The 17,292-nt window shown below is 59.6% G+C and overlaps 1 protein-coding gene across 3 annotated transcripts in view; it reads right to left on the reverse strand.

Moving 5' to 3' along the window:
* LOC102458512 (putative cation-transporting ATPase 13A4) overlaps window positions 1-17,292 on the reverse strand; it is a 63,819-nt gene that overhangs the window by 33,764 nt on the left and 12,763 nt on the right. Inside the window, exons 1-12 of one of the 3 annotated variants that reach the window (XM_075938290.1) lie at window positions 16,329-16,522; window positions 15,987-16,057; window positions 15,815-15,895; window positions 13,100-13,169; window positions 12,429-12,563; window positions 11,566-11,638; window positions 10,178-10,309; window positions 8,861-9,031; window positions 6,676-6,833; window positions 5,682-5,870; window positions 4,555-4,616; window positions 3,701-3,851 (exon numbers count right to left, since the gene is read on the reverse strand). In XM_075938290.1, coding sequence (XP_075794405.1) covers window positions 3,701-3,851; window positions 4,555-4,616; window positions 5,682-5,870; window positions 6,676-6,833; window positions 8,861-9,031; window positions 10,178-10,309; window positions 11,566-11,638; window positions 12,429-12,563; window positions 13,100-13,169; window positions 15,815-15,895; window positions 15,987-16,057; window positions 16,329-16,376 — 1,341 coding nt within the window. In that variant the 5' untranslated portion in view covers window positions 16,377-16,522. Of the gene's footprint in view, window positions 1-3,700; window positions 3,852-4,554; window positions 4,617-5,681; window positions 5,871-6,675; window positions 6,834-8,860; window positions 9,032-10,177; window positions 10,310-11,565; window positions 11,639-12,428; window positions 12,564-13,099; window positions 13,170-15,814; window positions 15,896-15,986; window positions 16,058-16,328; window positions 16,523-17,292 lie in introns of those variants that run through there. The other 2 variants (XM_075938289.1, XM_075938288.1) reach the window with 2 other exon arrangements.

Here is a 17,292-nt window from a genome sequence, read left to right on the forward strand (position 1 = left end):
CTTATGATATGGCAGACGTATTTTGCCCAGCTGATGTGATGACCCAACCCCAAAGCATGTGTGAATGCAAACCTTTTGTGTTACCTGTAGCTAACAGGGAGGTTTGGGAAGGGGGTGCATGTGGGTATGGAAAGTTTCCTGGAGCTGGTCAGTCTCCCTGTAACCAAGGGGAAAGTGTCTCTACATGTGTGCCTGTGGCAGACAGCTGTGTGTCTGTGCAGGGGGGCAGTGAGCCTGTGGGTGAGGGCCCGTCTGATGCCTCAGAGGTGAGGCTGGAATCAGAACCAGGGCAGGAAGAGCCCAGAAATCAGGGAAATGTTTCTCTGAGGCAGGCTGGAGTGGCTGGCCAGAGTGAAGTTTTAGTTGAGGAGCTGGTGGCTGGTGAGGTTTGTGGAATTGAACCTGCACAAGCTGAAGTTGATTTGTGTGAAGAAGCACAGTGTGTGCAAGCTGGCGATTTGGCTGGTGGAAGTAGCAGTGGGGCAGTAAAGGAAGCTGTCCCAGTGGCTAGCTATGTGCCTGAGATTAGCCAGGGGTGTTGGGACAAGGGTGAAACTGTCTCTGGTTGTCTGGCTGTGTGTGGGGAAGAGTTTCTTCCTGTGTCTGAGGAAGATGCCCCACAGCCTGTGAAGGCTGAGAGCAGTGTTGTTGTCCCAGAGTTGGGTCTGGATATGGCTAAGGCCCAGGAAGGGGGTGGCCCAAGGTTTGTGTCTGCTGGGGAGAGGGATGAGGTGACTCAGGTAGAGTCAGTCATTGTTTTACCAGAACCCCAGAGACCGGACAGTGGTGACCCTGATATTGTGCCTGATGCTGCTGTGTTGCTGGAAGAGGGGGGAGCTGCTCGGTGGGAGCAGGGAGACCCCTTAGCCCAGGCACAAGGAGAGAATGAGGGTGTGTTAACTCTGGTGCCTAATGATGGTGTGGCCGTTTACAGCCATCTAGAGAGCTGCACAGGGAGTGAAGGTGCCTCTGACCCTGTCTCTTGTGAGTCTGTCTGTGTGCCTGAGAGGGGATTGTCTGTGAATCCACCTGAGGGGCCAGAGATGACTCAGGGAGTAAGGGAATTGCAGGAGGAATTGGTTGGGGCTCAGCAGGGCAATGCTACTGCAGAGCCAGGGAAGGGTGAACTGCCGCTTAAGGAAGCTCATAGGGAGGAGAGTCCTGGCAGTGCTTGTAGCAAGCAGTTTGCTGTAACTGAGGGAGGTGACAGGGCCTTGCTGGGAGAAGGCATTCAGGAGAAAGCTCTGCCTGTAAACGGCAGCAGCTTCTTGTGTGAGGCACTTGTTTTGGTGCCTGACAGACAGAACTTGTCTGTTAACAGTGACTCCACTGACTTGGGTTTAGGGAAACCCAGTGTGGATGGTGGTGGAGAGGTCTCGGAGGGACTGAGGGTTGTTCCAGAGGAGGCAGGAACAGCCAGAGAACTGGAGCAGGCTGCTAACCCACTGACTGTGGGTGACCAGCTTGCTGGGAAGTCAGTGTGTGTGGGACAGGATTGTTCCCAGGTGAATGAGGAGAGTGGGAACTTAGTGTCTCAGATTCAGGAGAAGGGCTGGGTAGCTAAGTATGCAGAGCAGAACAGCTGTGTGGTCACTCTCCCTAGGATGCAGGAGATGGCAGTTATGCTCCCATCTCTGGACACAGTGGACACTCATACTCAATCAGGGAGGTTGATATCTGGTTCCATGTGGAAACAGAGGTTGGAGGTGGACAGAGGAGAGACTTGGGGGTCTACAGCTCACTGCTGTTACCCCACTGAGTGGGGGAAGGGGGAAAATTCCAGGGCCATTGTGAGCCAGGGAGTCACGCCCAGCCAGCCCTTTGTCTTGGTCTGGCCAGAGGTTTCAGGCCTGGAGCCCACAGGACAAGGGGGAGGGGCAGGACTTGCTTTGGCCAAGAAGATTTGCAGTTTAAACCTGAAGGGCCAAAACTGCAATGGTGTGGGGCCAGAGAAGGGGCCTGATGGAGAATGTCAATATACACCTGATATAGGATTGTTCTTGTTACTGATGTTAATTCTTGTAACCAATGTATTATTGTTGCAGAGAATTGTAACGGTATACAATGTGCATGATCTTATGAAAATACCATGTGATCTGTCTGGAGATGTACCAAACGACAGACGGTATGTAAGGGGACATTTTGATGTTGCTATTTCGTGGTTAACACTTGTAACTGGTCTTGGAACTTCTTACAGGACAAAAAGGGTTCCAGCCAGAAGGTCCTGTGTAAGAAGGGAAACTGAGGCACACCACCATTTTGTTGGGGGAGGCCTGTGATGCCCTCAGTGAGGTTACTGGCATCACTTCCTGCATTAATTTTGCGTTGGGGGTGTCACGTTGCTGAATTGGAGGGAAGCAGCCAGATCGCTGCTGCACCCCTAGGTGGGGGTGTTGGCCCCAGAAATTGGTATGGGGGGAGCCATGTGGGGCATTGAATGGGAGATTACTGTTTGTTAATCTTATGTATGCTATTTATGTGAGTGTATAATGTCTGTGTGTGTGGGTAGGAATCTGTAATCTGTGTGGAAGCTGAATATTTCTGTGAATGTGGTTAAGCATGGCTATGGACAGGCTGAGTAGCAAAGCCCTGTGGAACAATGACTCTCAATAGGCTATGGACACACCCAAAGAATGGGATTTGTCACCTGAGGGCAGCCAGCAGGAGATATAGAGATTGGCCTCTGACCAGGTGACTTGCTGCATACAAGAAGAGAGGCCAGGAAGGAGTATAAAGAGGCCATGTGGTCGATGCCATTTTGTTCTCAGCTCAGCACTTCATCCCAGAGGCAGCACTGCAGGGATTGAAGAGCCCGGAAGACCCGTGAACCCATCCTGATCGTAGGATGTGCAATAAGAACTTTTAAACCAGCAGCTGCAACATCTCTGCTAGAGCCTGCATCGAGAACTGGGAGATTCGGTGCATGTAACGTACTGTACTTTAATAACCTTACTCTCATGCTTTTCTTTCTTGTAATAATAAACCTTTAGATATAGATTCTAAAGGATTGGCCCAGCGTGATTTGTGGGTAAGATCCAGAGGGTAAATTGACCAGGGATCTGTGGCTGGTTTCTTGGAACCGGACAGGACTTGTTCGGGGTAGGTGGGATTGGGTGCTAGGACCCCCCACCTGTGTATAGGCCCGGGGCCATCTGGGGCACGGATATTGCTGGGGTGTCGGAGGGGTTTTGCTCGGGAGGCTTCAGGCAGGCAGCTGAAGCGCTCTGTGAGACTGGTTTGTGGCCTGTTTGGAGAGGTCGCCAGTCAGGGGGACTGTAAAGAGCCCCGGATTTGAGCAATTCGCCCTGAGCGGACGCCCTAAGCTGTGCCCGGTCCGTCACACCATGGCGTTTGCTTTTTTGACTGCTGCTGCACGTGGAGTGCATGTTACAGAAAACTATCGCAGTGACTCCGGGATCTCTCTTGGCGGTAACAGCTCACTGAGCCCCCATCGTATGGTGTGTACAGCTGGGATGATATTTTCCGAGGGCCATTAGTTTGCACTTAATCACATTGGCCACTTAGGCCAGTTGCCCCACACAGCCGAAGGTCGGCTTAAGGTCTGCCGGAAAAGGCAGCTAGCGGAGCGGTGAGAACGCTGGCTCTTCTGAGGGAGATGGCCCTGCACCCGGGAGCGAGGAATCCCCCCCCCCCCCCCGAGCCAGTACCCATCTTAGAGCAACAGTCAAACAGGCTTTACCCAGTTAGTTGCCTCAAACATTTTCAGGTCCAGGGGGTCTCCCTGTATCTTCCCGTCCAGAAGGAGCAGGGAATGGCAGCTCGCCATGGCGCCGCACACGGGTCCCCAGGACAAGCTGCGCCCCGCGGCGAAGCGGTGAACATTCTGAAAGCTGGTTTGTAAGAAAGCAGACGACTCGCTGCGGTTCGTGGCTTAACGACACTTCCTCTCGCTGTGACCCCGCACCGCGACCCGGGGGACCCCACCCCTCTCCGGGAGCGGCACGGCTCGCGCCCACGCTCGTCCCTTCGCGCGCTCCTCTGGGCAGGCCGCGGCACTCCAGGGGCAGGGCGGCCCCGTGGAGCTCGAATGCCACCTGCAACGCAGACCTAGCCGCCGGCTCGGGGCCGGGCTGCCTTTAGTGGCGCTGAAATAGCAAAGCTTTCATTGGTCATGAAGTTGGCCCCAGCGAGGGCAAAGTGTTCAGTGGACAGTACCAGAAACCGGCAACCTCTATGGAGCCCTCAAGAGACCCGGCCAGACGGCCCATGTGCCTCAGCTGTGGGCAGGGGGGTTCAGCCTCCCTGGCTCCCTGGGCCCTTCCGTCCGCTGGGACTGTCAGCAGAGGCAGGAAATATGGACAGGCACGGTGGTGTCCTGGGACAGGGACCCTTGTTCTGCAGGAGCTGGCTGGGGCCACCCATTTCACAAGGCCACGGCAAGTCGCCAATGTCCATCACTCCTAACAGGGCCTGAACTCAGCCTGCCACATGTGAGAATCCCAGCCTGGGGTCCCCCGGCTGCTGCGAAAGGAAGGAGAGCGACCGAGCACGACTCCCAGCACAATCCACCCCCCGCGGGCCCAGGGCCGTTACCTGTTTGCTTCCGAAGGGATCACCCCCCACAGGTCCAGTCCATCTTCCGTTAAGGTGCCCGTCTAGGGGGAAATGGACACTGGCGTGAGCGTCACTTTGGAAGGACACACGAGCGCGCAGAACAGGCTCTGGCTCACCGGGTCCCTGCGGGGACACAGGAACCGCCAGACCCCTTCCAAGCACCGGGCCCTGAGCCGCTGCCACAGGGAGACAGAACAGCCCGGGGGCGGCATTTGGCGCGAACGCCCTGTGTGCGGACAGTGGAGCCAGACCCGGAGCCTGCTGGTGTTGGCAGGGACACACCAGGGGAGCGCGGAGAGGGCTGGCCGTTCCAGCGTGGGGCTGTGACGTCTCGGCCACGTGTGCCGTGCGCTTGGGGGGCTGCTTTGCAGCGTGGCTAAGCGTGGCCCTGCTGGCTTTGCGCTGGCTAGCCCAGCTCGGAACAGCGGCAAAGGCTGCGGCGTGGGCTGTAATGTGAGCATGGCCCACGGGCGCTTGCCCAGACCTGCATGGTCCCACTAGCTTTGCCACGCTCCCTGGCCGGGAGCTCAGGCCGGTGTGTCGCCGGTGCTTTGCGGGGCAGCAGCCGGAGTGTGAGGAGGGTCTGACCCCAGAGTGCCACGAGGGGACGACAGCCACGTCACGGCGTGGCCTCGCTTCTGCGGGGGCTCCCGTCCAGGGGAGGTGGCCAGCCCCCGACGCCAGTAACACGCTGACTCGACCGGCCGTTAGGACCCCCTCGCAGTGCACCGTGAACGCCGACTGGCAGCGCCCGCCAGGACTGCTCCCCTCGCGCAGGCACAGAGTGGGCAGCGCACGGAACGGTCCAGACGGGCTGGTTCGGGTTCCGCCCAGGCCACGTGCTGCACAACTGCGCTGGACGGCAAGGCCACGCCCCAGCGGGTGCTGATGTGGCGCGGGTTGCGGGGGGGCCAGGGAGCTCGGGCCGTAGCTTCCCCTTGGTTTGGGCCCGAGCCCCTTTCGGACCAAGTCCCTGGCAGGCTCCCCCGCCCCAGGGAGACAGAATCTGTGAAAGCGCCGGGAGGAGAGGAGAGGAGAAGCCGGGACGCTGCCCCGGGCGCCCGTCCGAAGGGCGGCTCCCTCCCTCCCCGGGGCGCTGCACTCACTTTGTCGAAGCAGACCAGGTTCAGCTGCCCGCACACGTTGATCCTCTGGGGGCTGATGCAGAAGATTCCCTTTTTCTTCAGCCTGCCCTGCGTGTACATGACCCCCGTGGCCAGCGCCGCGGGCAGCGCCGGGGGGACGGCGATCGTGATGACGTCCAGCGCCTTCTTCACCACCTCTCCCGCCGCTTCCTGTGAGCGGGGAGGGAACAAGCGCGGGTCGTACCTCTCCGGTGTCTCCTGGGAGCAGATCAGCCGCGGATTTACCACGGCGCCCGGGGCCCTGGGCCCACGCTCAGAAGGGCCCGTAATGCCCAGGAGCTCCCGCATTGCGCTGTGCAGCGGGAGCCCGCGGGACATGATGGGGAGCCCACCGAGAGCAGCTGCAGCTGTGGGCCTGTACTGAGCTGAGACCAGGCCCACGTGCAGTGACTGGGGAACTGGGCTGGCCCTGCAGGCCTGGCTATAGAACAGGGGCTGGGAACCTGCGGCCTGGGGGCCGGATGCTGCTCCCGCTTCCCTCAATCTGACCCCCGAGTCTCAGCCCCCCGCCCCCAGCAATGGTGCTCCAGATCCCTGCTGTTCCCCCGGGAGGCTGGGCCCCCAACAACTACCAGCCTGGGCCCCAGGCTCTGGTGTGCGGCCCCCGACTGATTTTCCCGTGCGTCTGTGGCCCCCATCAAAAACGGGTTCCCTGGCCCTGTGCTAGGATGTCTGGAGGAGGAAGGAGATAAACCTGTGGGGAGAATCTGTACCTCGAAGAGGACGCTCAGAGACACTGGGGAGACCTTGGAGGGGATGTTAACTTGTGGGATACTTGTGGGGTCTTGGACCTTGCCATGAAAACAAACAGGCCTTGTGTCTGGAAACGCAACGTCATTTTAAAATGATCCCACGTCAGGGCAAGAATGTCCTGCAGATACGAGCACGTTTCGAAAGTGCAGCCAGCTCCGTACGCGCCAAATGGCCGTGCCCCCCCGGGGCTCCCCCCACTCACCCCGCTGAGCGCGAAGACGCACACCGCGTAGACCATCCCCACCATCGCCAGCAGCACGAGGCACGTCAGGAACCGTATGGCGTCTCGGTACAGCTTGAAATCCATGGGTTTGGGGTAGAGAATGGATCTCACCAAGCCCCCTTTGGCGGTGTTGAAACCTGGAGTGACAAACCATACCCAGCGACATCAAGTCAACAGTGGCCCTGGGACCAAGCGTCCCGGCAGAGCCGCAGTGGAACGAAACGGTTCAAGCGACCGCAGCTTCCCATCCCACGTCCTGACTCATAAAAGCGGCTGTGTGGACCCGCTCATGCCAGAGACGGCGGTGCTTGTCCTAAGCCGCCATCAGCACGGGCAGTGCCGCACACGCGCCAAGAGCAGAGCCGGGGGAACTTCCGCGGGGCTAAACACAGCAGCGAGTAACGGTGTGACTGGCCACTCAGTGCGCAAGACACGCCGATTGCCGGGTAGGTTTGCCCCGCGATACAGGTCAGACAGTCCTGTCCGCCGGGGGGAGCGTTGGAAGCGATGGCTTGTGCTAACGGGCCCCGGGGGCAGGCGCTGGGCGCTCGGGCTGGTTTCACAGAGCAGGAGGGATGAGGAGCACTGTGCACGGTTTCGGGGCGGAGCTGTGCCATCCCCGGCTAACCCCGCCCTCGGGGGGCTCCCAGACACCTGTGGGCTTGGGGGAGGGTGAGTCTCAGGGATCCTCACTACTGGGTCTCGGGAAAGTCGTTTTGTGCCTCGAGTTTCAAATTCACCCGACATTTCAGTTGGAAATTTGGCCTCCGGGGCTTCTGCAAGAGGAGCTCCCCAGGGACGTCACAAAACTCCCAGGGAAGGGGCTGGTGCCGACGATCGGTGTAACTGGGGGAAAGAGACTTGTGGGGCAACCGGGACACGGGGGCGGGAAAGTGGGGCCCTGAAGTTGAGCCGCGCGTTGGTCAGCTCAGAAAAGCCATTTTCCCGGAGCGTGCAGGACCCCGCGGACGCCAGCGCGGCAGAGCGGCCTTTGTGCAGTCGTGCGCCGGTTCGGCCTCCTCCTGGCTGTGCGCTCCCCACGCTCGGCGCCGCGCCAGGCCTTAGGCAGCCTGTGGTCGGAGCCGCCTGCAGTTTGCACCCGGGTTGGCTAAGGTCTGGCTGGGTCAGAGCCGGGCAGCCTCTTGCCTCGCCAAGCCGGCTTCTCCCTTTGCACTGCCGGGTGTCTCCTCTGGGCCACACCCCCACGAGCCCTGTCGGGCCAGCCCTGCCGCCGGGCATGCCCCAGGTGCTCGTGCCCGGACACGGCCACGCGCCCGGAATGCCAGGCCCCGCCCAAGGGCGCTCACAACGTAAATCGCCAGCAATACAAGAGCCTCCCTCCCTAGCCCACCCCAACCCAGCGCCGGGGCTGGGCCTTGCAGGGTGCTATGCTCAGCCTGCCTGGGTTGGATGGGGCCGAGGAGCAATTTCCTCAGGGGGACCCCTTGCCGAAAGCCCCCCCAACCAGGACGCTGGAGCCGAGCTGCCATTGGGCCGGAGCCGGCGGGGCCCATCCCTCGCGAGCCAGGTGCCCAGAGGGCGGGTAGCTGGGCACTGGGACACCCCACACACCTGGCAGCTGCAGGTTCCTGGGCCCGTGCAGTGCGATGCTGTGGTGGGTGGTTGCGGGTGATGCCAAACCGCACAGACAAGACATAGCAGGACTCGTAGGCACAGCTCCCACGGGCGGCCGGTGCGCTAGGCAGGGGGAGGCGTCGCCTTCCCAACCCGCCAGCCTGGCCCCGCCCCCAGAACATGGACTGGGGATGGAGTGTGGCTGCCTAGGGCACCAGCTCCCCGTGCTCCAGGACTGTGTCCCGCCCTCCCCGTGACAGGGGCGTGGCCTGGGCAGAAGGGGCGGGGCTAGGGGCGGGGTTGGGGGCTTGCCTCCCCCAGCTGCCCACAACAGCCACCCTGCAACTCTCCCACATGCCTCACACCAGCCATGCAGCCCTTGGGCCTTGGGCTGGAGCCGGTGCTCTCAGAGCCTCCCGCCTGGCCAGCCTGAGCCCAACGCCTCCCCGGCTCCTGCCAGCCTTGCAGCCCGCGCCCAGGGCGCCCGGCTCGGCTCCTTGCTGCCGAGGTCTCCCCTGGGCAGTGTAGACGTGCCCCCGGCCCGGCCCCTGCCTGAGGGAGGAGCCCCGTGAAGAGGGAATGGGCTGACCGGTCCGCAGCACCACGGCTCGCGCTGGCCCGCTGCCGTCGGCCTGGCTCTGGACGATCTCCGTTCCGCAGAAGAGGACGTGGCGTTTGTAATCCTCCGCGCAGCAGGTTCTCCAGGGCCTGGCGTCCCCCGACCGGGGCAAGGGCGTCTTGGTGACTGGGATGCTTTCCCCTGGAGGAGAGTGGGGCACATGAGGGAAACCTGCCTCCTCCCTTCGCGGGCTGGGCGGGGGTTCGCCGCTGCCCGGTTCTGCCTCTGACCCTCATCGCCCTAGTGTCCGAGCATCTCCCAGCCTCAGTGTGTTCTCCCTCCTCCTGCCGCCTGCCGCCAGCCCCGGGGGCGCAGGGCAGAGGGCACAGGGACTTGACCAAGGTCACACAAGTGAGTCCCTGGCGCAGCAGGGAGGGGAACCTGGCTCTCCCAAGCAGGACAGCCGGTGCCTGCGGAGGGAGGGGTGCAGGAAGAGCCACCCAGAGGAGCAAGGTGGCATGTGAGGCCCCCGCATTTGGCAGTTAAAATACTGGCAGGGGCATATGGGGACAGCGCCTCTCCCGAGTGCTGCCATGAGCCACCCGTGCTCTCCGGGCCCTTGCAAGCGCCCTGGCCACTAGCGCAGCCGTGCAGGGTCCCTCCCGGGGCATGCGGCTGCTCAGGCAAAGGAACGAGGGCACACAGGCTGCATGGGAACTGTCCTGGCGCAGGGCAGGGGGGCAAGGCCTGAATCCTGACTCGCCGGGGACAGCCGGGGGCAGGGCCTCTCCTCAGGCCAGGCAGCGGCTGTGCCCCATCAGCGTGGAGCTGAGTCGGTGGCTCCCCGGCGTCCGGCTGGGACCGGGCAGCGGGTCCCTGGCTGCTGGACTACTTCCCGCCCGAGAGGGGAAGCTTTTAGTCACGTGCCTGGCTGCTGCCAGGTCTCTGAGCTACGTCCCGGCAGAACGCGCCCCAGGGCGGCCAGGCAGACCAGCTGCTTTGCGCCCTGCCCTGCCCCTGGGCTGCAGCGGGACGTCAGGCTGTGTCTGCCGGCAGCTCAGCCTCCCTGGGCCCCTGCGTCCCTGGCCCTGCCCTGCCCCCCCCGCGGCAGGCCGGCTTTCTCTGAAGGACTCGCTCTCTCCACAGGAATGCGTCTGAGGCAAGCGCTCCAGAGCCCACCGGGGTGAGGCGGTGCCGTTAGACGGGCCATGCACGCTCCATGCTAGGGATGCAAAATCCCCTTAATGAGTTAGCTGGTTAATCGTTAGGTCAGCCTAATGGTTAACCGCTTAACCGCCTGAGCTGGCCCCGCCCCCAGGGGTAACCGGTCACCCCCCCGCACCGTACCTGTCAGCGTGCTCTCGTTGACGACGCACCCGCCGCTGAGCAGGATGGCGTCGCACGGCAGGAGGGCTTTGGCCCCGGTCACAGCCAGCATGTCTCCGGGCACGAGGTGGCTTGATTCCAGCTCCTGGAAACCTGCGGCAAAGCGGGGGCGAACCTGTAGCGCTGTGCACAGGGGCCAGCCGGCTGACCCCGCGTCCGGTGGCTGCCACAGGCTTTGAGAGGAAAGGGGCTGGCAAGGAGCCATGGGGGTCCACGCGGATCTGTCCTACGATTTCGCATCCCCATGGCAACCGACGCAGGCCTCACTCAGGCAGCCCGGCGGGTCCCGGCGTCTCAGTCTGGCTGCCCTCAGCAAACAGCCGCGCTCGTGAGAGAGGCCCTGTGGGCCCTGCCTGTGTGTGCCCCAGCCTCCTCCCGCCCCGGCATCCCCCAGGCCTCTGGAGAAGGGCGTTATCCTGAGCCATCCCGGCCTTTCCAGCTGGTGCCTCCCGACAAACCCTCAGGCGGGGCGGCCGGTGCGCGAGGCAGGGGTAGGCTCTGCCTTCCCAGCCCGCCCACACTACGCCCCAGAGCGCCTGCTGGAGGAATTCTGGGGGCACCCAGCGTCCGTCCTTCCCGTGCTCAGGGGCAGGCGCCGCCTGTCCTCCCCGGGCTGGGGGTGTGGCTGTAGGCTTGCCTGCCCCAGCCCTACCGTCCCCCGCCGCCACGGCCTCGGTTCCCAGCTGTGGGGGTGCACTGAACTTTCTGGGAGGTGCTGGGGGAGCGCGGGAAGCTGGGCTGAATCCGAGTGAGCGGCGTTGGAGAAGGTGGCAGCCCCTCGTGCTTGGGGGGTGAGTGTCTGGGCCGCTCAGGAGACCTGCGCCTCTCGGGGGGCTTTCCTCTCCTCCGCCTCGGGGGGGTTCGAGCTAAACACTCGCCATGTGGCGCTGTGATTTCCAGAATGGGTGAGCGCCCCAACCTAAACCCCCCCCAGGGGTCCCCCGCAACAGTCGCCATCGCTACAGAACCAAACCGTCCCACAGCTGGGGAGCACGTGGGTCTGGGACGTCTCTGCGCAGTGGCCCCAGACACCCGCTTGGCCCTGCTTCTTGTTGCTGCCCGGAGCCCTCGCCAACGGGAACAGCCAGCGGCAGAGTCGATGGGCCCACGGAGGGAGACAGGCCCCCGCTAGCTCCGCTCCCCAGGGCAGTGGGTTGTTCGACCCGGGCCAGGCGTGGCCACCACGCGACTGATACTGTAGGTGTGAGACTGACGCACGAGAAGCCAATCGGCCGGCCGGGGAGGAAAGGGGAAACTGTCAGAGCCCTGACTGGCTCCCGGTGCCCACAGGAGCGACTGTCCCACGGGAACTGAAGAGAAAAGAAAGAGAAAAGGGGACCAGGACGCACCTTCCCCTTTCCTGCACACGGTGACCCGGACACTGTTGTGAGACTCCACCAGCTTGTGCAGTTTCCTGGATTGCTGCAAGTCCGAGAGAGAAGGAAGAGTCCGGTGTTAGTGACCGTCCAGAGAAAGGCCTCGTGCCGCTCACTAGGCGTAACAAGCCCCACGCCGGGCTCCCCTGCAGAGCCTCCACCCGGCCGCTCTAATCCGCCCTCTGCAGCAGCTCACAGAGCCGCATCCCGGCGACGCGCCAGCCTCTCGTACTCCACAGCGTTCCCTCGTGCCGCTGCATGCACATCCCAGAGCCTGAGTCTTCCCAGACAAAGGGACTGGGCAGGCCCTTGGCCACGTCTAACTCTTCCATTCTCTCTGTCCTGCTCTCGATTCCCTGGGGGAGCGTCCCCACTCCAGCCCGGGGAATTCCCTCCATGCTTTCGCACTTGTTTAAGGGCGAGGCAAATCACCGTTGAGTGCCTGTGATTTATCGCACGCTGGGAACAGCTGATCGTCTCTCGGCTGCACCTTCCCGCGGCAGCGTCCACTCCCTGAGCAGGACGGGGAACAACCCAAGGCCCCCGCCCCAGCAAACCCCTTCCAGGTTTTGCAGTGAGCCCGCGGACACACCTGCAGTGCAGACCTGCTCAATACGCCCTTTGCTAGGACCTTGTCACTGAGTCTCAGGGCTCGGACTCCGGTGCCCCCAGGCACTGGGGGCCCGACACAGGCTCAGCTTCAGCCGAGTTTTATTATGAAATAGGGAGCGGAGCTGCAGCCGTGTTGTACCAGGCTGGGTGCAACCTGCCAAGTCCTCCGAGCTGGCTGGCAGCGGCAGTGACCCTGGCCCCTGCCACCAGGCAGGGCAGCGCACCTGTCGGAGGTCGTACACGGTGACGGCGATGGACAGGAGGGACATGACTATGATCGCCAGGGCGTACTCCTTATAATCCTCTGCGAACCACAGGCAGACGCTGAAGAGCTGGAAGACGTAAAAGGGATTCAGGACCTGTGTGGAGACGGAGCAGTAGCGGGGAGTTAGGAAGCCGCATTTACACTGCTCAGAGACGCTCCGCCCCGGGAGAGACTGGCTGAGCCCCAGGCCCGGGCTAACTTGCATAGCCCCGGCTCCAGACTAGGCAGCCTGGCTGGGTCAGAGCCAGGGCGCTGGAGCCAAGCACCTTGATCAGTGGGGATGTGAGTTTGGCTGCGACGGTCTCCTGTGAAGTGGAGCAGAGAAGGGTTGGACGGTGGCACGAGGTGGGAGTCACACAGGCCACGTGGTGCTGGCAGGAGGAACCAGCCTGGCCTGCCGGTGCCGCTGGATTTATTACCCGGGCACTGCAGCCAGCCGAGGGAGGACTGGCAAGGAGGCAGCGTGGGACCGTTCCCTGGGCGGGTTCCCAGTGGGAATTTGGAGGAGCGGGAGCGGGAGCGGGAGCGTGCTCAGTGGAGGAGGCGCGGAGAGGGGGGTCCACGCGCCAAACCAGCCACGTGCCACCTGTCTACGCTCCATGTCCGCGTGGCAATGGAAATGCAGCTCACCTCTCTGACGAGCAGCTTCCACACAGGGACCACAGGCACGTCGATGGTGTTTGGCCCACAGACAAGCCTCCTGTGGGGGGGAAGGATTATGAACGGGAAAGCTGGTTTTCTCGCTCCACTTGCTGGGCCCCAACAACGCACCTCAAGCAGCTCCGGCCCCCGGCTCCGTGGGGAGTCAGAACGGGTCCCGTCTGAAAACACAACCCCCAGCCTGGCCGAGCCTGGGCTCCACAGAGAAGGAGGCCGGGTGTGGTGTTTTCCACGTGCTAGTTGTGTAGCTGCACCAGGTCTGTGCAGGAAGCAATGCGGCCCCAGGGCAGCCCCATTCTTTGTGCACGGTGGTAAACACAAACCGTGAGTGCACGCTTTGCACGCCCAGTCACTGTCGAGCACAAAGACACTGCAGGCGCTCACCGGCAGCGAGATGCAAACCTGGCCGCTTGCAAGAGCAGGCGTGACACGTGACTAGCCCACATCTTTGCATGCGCACTGTGTCTGTGCCAGAGACGCTAGCGTCAGAACAGGCCTCTCCATCAGGAAGAACTAAATGCGCAGCGGCCTGAAAGCAGCAATGAACGTTTCTCTCCTGCACTGATCCCTTGTAACTGGGGGACCGAACACTAAAGGTGAAACAAAAGACAGGACTATGCAGCACTTTAAAGACTAACAAGACGGTTTATTAGGTGATGAGCTTTCGTCTGGCCCACGGAAGCTCATCACCTAATAAACCATCTTGTTAGTCTTTAAAGTGCTCCGTAGTTCTGTCTTTTGTTTCAGCAAGACCAGACTAACACGGCTGCCTCTCTAGTACTATTCGAACACTAAAGGGTTGAAGTGCAACTCTCACTGCATTAGTGCAACAAGGTGGGTGAGGTCTCTCCCACCAATAGCAGCTGGTCCCATCAAAGATATTCCTCCCCTCCCCCGTCTTGTCCCCTTAATGTGCCGGGACTGACACACTTACAAGGACCCTTCTCCACAGCTCAGAATATAATGCAGAGTATTCTGATTTACTGGCGACTTTGGACCCAGGTTAGAAGCCAGATGATTTGCAATACACAAACAAACGAATGCAACTCTTCATTTATTTGTTTTGCATTTGGACTGTAGAAACACCCAAAGACTCTGGTCAGGGGCTGTCATCAATAGGAGCAGCTAAGGCGAGTCTGACTTACCTGAAGTGAGGAAAAGCTTAAGCAATTGGAGATGCACCTAGAGAAGGGGGTTAGGACAGTCAGCCAATAAAAAAGCAGATAGGAATTTTGAACTGGAAAAGAGGAGTTTTTCTCTCTCTCTTCTTTGTTTGAGATCAGAGCAGTTTCTCCCAGGGACTGAGGGAGATGGGAGACTCTTTCTCTCTCCAAGAATGGACTTCTTGAAATGTGGAAGTAGGGGACAGTTTAGATAGTCTGTCAGAGTTTACAGCCTGTCTCCGACTTACAAACCGGTTACGGACCAAGAAATTGGTCGTAACTCGGTTTGTTCGTAAGTCGGACCCCATTGAGTTACACGCGACCGCGCTGTTCATAAGCACGGATTGCGTTCGTAACTCGGGGTCCGCCGTTTATGACATTTTTGGTCGTAACTGTGAACGGTCGTAAGTCGACCGTTCGCAACTCGGGGACCGGCTGTATTGTTTTCCTTGTTTGGGGGTTTGGAAATCATGTCTGAGCTGTCTAATTGTTTTTCTCTTTTGTAACTAAGCATTACAGCTCAGGGACTTTCCCTGAGTCTATGTCAATTGTGACTATTTACCACCTAGTCAAATTACTATGCTTGCAACAGTAGTTTTGTTTTGATAATAAAAGAGTTTTCCTTTTGTTTTGATTAACCGGTATTGATTGATTGTTGTGTCTTTAGAGTTCCATGCAGATCCGTACATTGTTCTCTGCGGATTCCCTCTGTTTGTTTTCCCAACTCCAGGCAAAACGGCTGTTCGGGGAGGCAGAGGGAACTTTGCCTTACGGAGGGGATTCCCAAGTGACCTTTCCCCTGGAAAAGGGTTTATTTTATATCTTTTTAAGTACACTTGAGTGGTGGCAGCAAATTTTTAATTGTTTTTTTTTCTTGGATCTCAGGGAGACTGAGACCAGACACGCTTTTCTCTGAGAGTGCTAGAGAGAGGTTTTACAGAGTTTATTTTGCTAGCTGGCCCCTCATCTCTGCATTCAGAGTGTCAGGTTGGGGACTGAGCCATGACAGAGCCAGGGACCTATTTTCCAGAAATGTATTCATGTATAGGGATAAACTCAGCAGTTAGGACTCATTAATGTCTAACAATATTCACACGGAGCTCTGCTGAGGGAGCTCCATGAGGAGCTAATCTGGGCTGTTTTATGGACACTTTACTTTGGCTCTCAGTTTGCTGTTTCTCTTTCACAAAACAAATTCCGATCGAAAGGCTCTGGTTACTGTATGACTGGAAAGGGAAGGCAGTAATAAAACAGTCAGAAACACATTTTCAAAGGCTACTCCGGGAAACGGAGCCCATCCTTTAGTTGTCTGTAGATCATTTTTCAAATAAAATCCTGTTCGTGTCCAGCCCTGCATGCACATACATATGTGTGCACAATAGTACAAGCAAAATTGCACGCACCACCAAAATGATCAGCCACATTCAAACAATGGCCCCTTTCAGCACCAGTGTTTATAAAAGGGGTCAACACCTGGTCTTCGAACTCTGCTTTAGCTACTCCGGACTTGTTGTAGTCTTACCTGATGTCCCGTTCCTCCTGCGACAAACCCGACCCAAATTTGGCATGTATGTCTGAACACGTGTGACCGTCTTCTAGGCACCTGGATGACAGAGGGAAAGGTTTCCTGATGACGTCATTCCAAAAGGCGCTCCGTGGCCTAAAAGAACTTTGCACCCAGGAGGTTCACTCACCCCGCTCGTTGGAACTGCTGTTCCGACTGGTTCCAAACATACCGGATTTTCTGCACCTCGATGCTTCTCACCTGCCAAACCAAAGAGCCGCAGCAGCATTTGCAAGATGTGGGACATGAATGGGCCCAGTTCTGCTCCTGGTTTTGTACATACGGGGCTGCTAGCGGGGCGGATCTTAGGCCAGACCTATTAGACCGGCGGGGCGAGGAAAGCACTGGGCGGTGTTTGCAGCCGCGGGGCAGCCTCCTGGGGTTGGAGGGACACACCGACAATTGTTTAGTTCACGCCAGCTCGAGAGATGCCCCCGTTTCTCACTCTCGGGCGAGGCGCTGATGTATCTACCTGGGAAGCCATCAGCCTCTGGAAACGAACTGGTACAAAATGCAGCATCCTCAGCTCACAGAGCGTCAGGCCTGGCTCCGGTCACTGCCCTGGCTTGTCAGGGAACACCAGGCCTCACGCCAGGCCATGCACTTTAATGAGCAGCGTGGAGGGAAATCCTGCTCCCGTGTTCTCTGACTGACCCTCCGCCGGCCAGCCCGGGACAGGCTGTGCATTGAATGCGAGAGGAGCCAGCTCCGCTCCTTGCGGGACACCCTGTCACATGACAATAGCTTTCTGTTGTGATAGGTTAGACGGCGAGGGGGGGGGTTATGCTAGTTTTTAGGAAGGGGCCTGTGACCTGGGATTGGAGGATTAACTGGCTGCTTTGAGAACTTTGTTTGGCCCACGGACATGTTTTGCTCGAGATGAACGGTTTGCTCAAAGGCTCTGTTATGTGAGGGCTAGGGGAGCGGGGGGGGGGGGGTTAAAACGTGATTAATTTCATCCCCTGAAGAATGTTATGACTCGCTCTCTGCCTGTGGACTGAAGTGACCGGCACCACAGGTACAAGTGGAGGCTTCTGTATTCCCAGCAGGAAGAAAGCTTGGTTCAGACCCTGTTCCGGCTGCAAGGACGTATCAGTAGCTTTTGCTACACATCTCATTGGAGACATCCCAGGAAGCGCTAGCAAGTGGGGACTGCCATTGCTGACGATTCAGGGATCCCCCACGTGGGCTCCCAGCCCCGTGGCAAGGGCAGAAGGCTGGCAAGCGAGGCTGTTGACACGTACTCACAATAACGTGTTGTGGTTCACAGGTGCTAGCCCCTGCCTACGAACAACGAAGTTCTGCTGCTGCACGCGCATGTGTGAATGCTGCTTTGCTGGCAGGAGACCTGGGCGTCTAGTCTCAAGGGATTACACCGACTTACTGCGTGACCTTGGCCATGTCACTTCATTTCTCCATGGGACACTTGCCCGACC

The sequence above is a fragment of the Pelodiscus sinensis genome, chromosome 10 (assembly GCF_049634645.1).
Source record: "Pelodiscus sinensis isolate JC-2024 chromosome 10, ASM4963464v1, whole genome shotgun sequence".
Taxonomy (NCBI): domain Eukaryota; kingdom Metazoa; phylum Chordata; order Testudines; family Trionychidae; genus Pelodiscus; species Pelodiscus sinensis.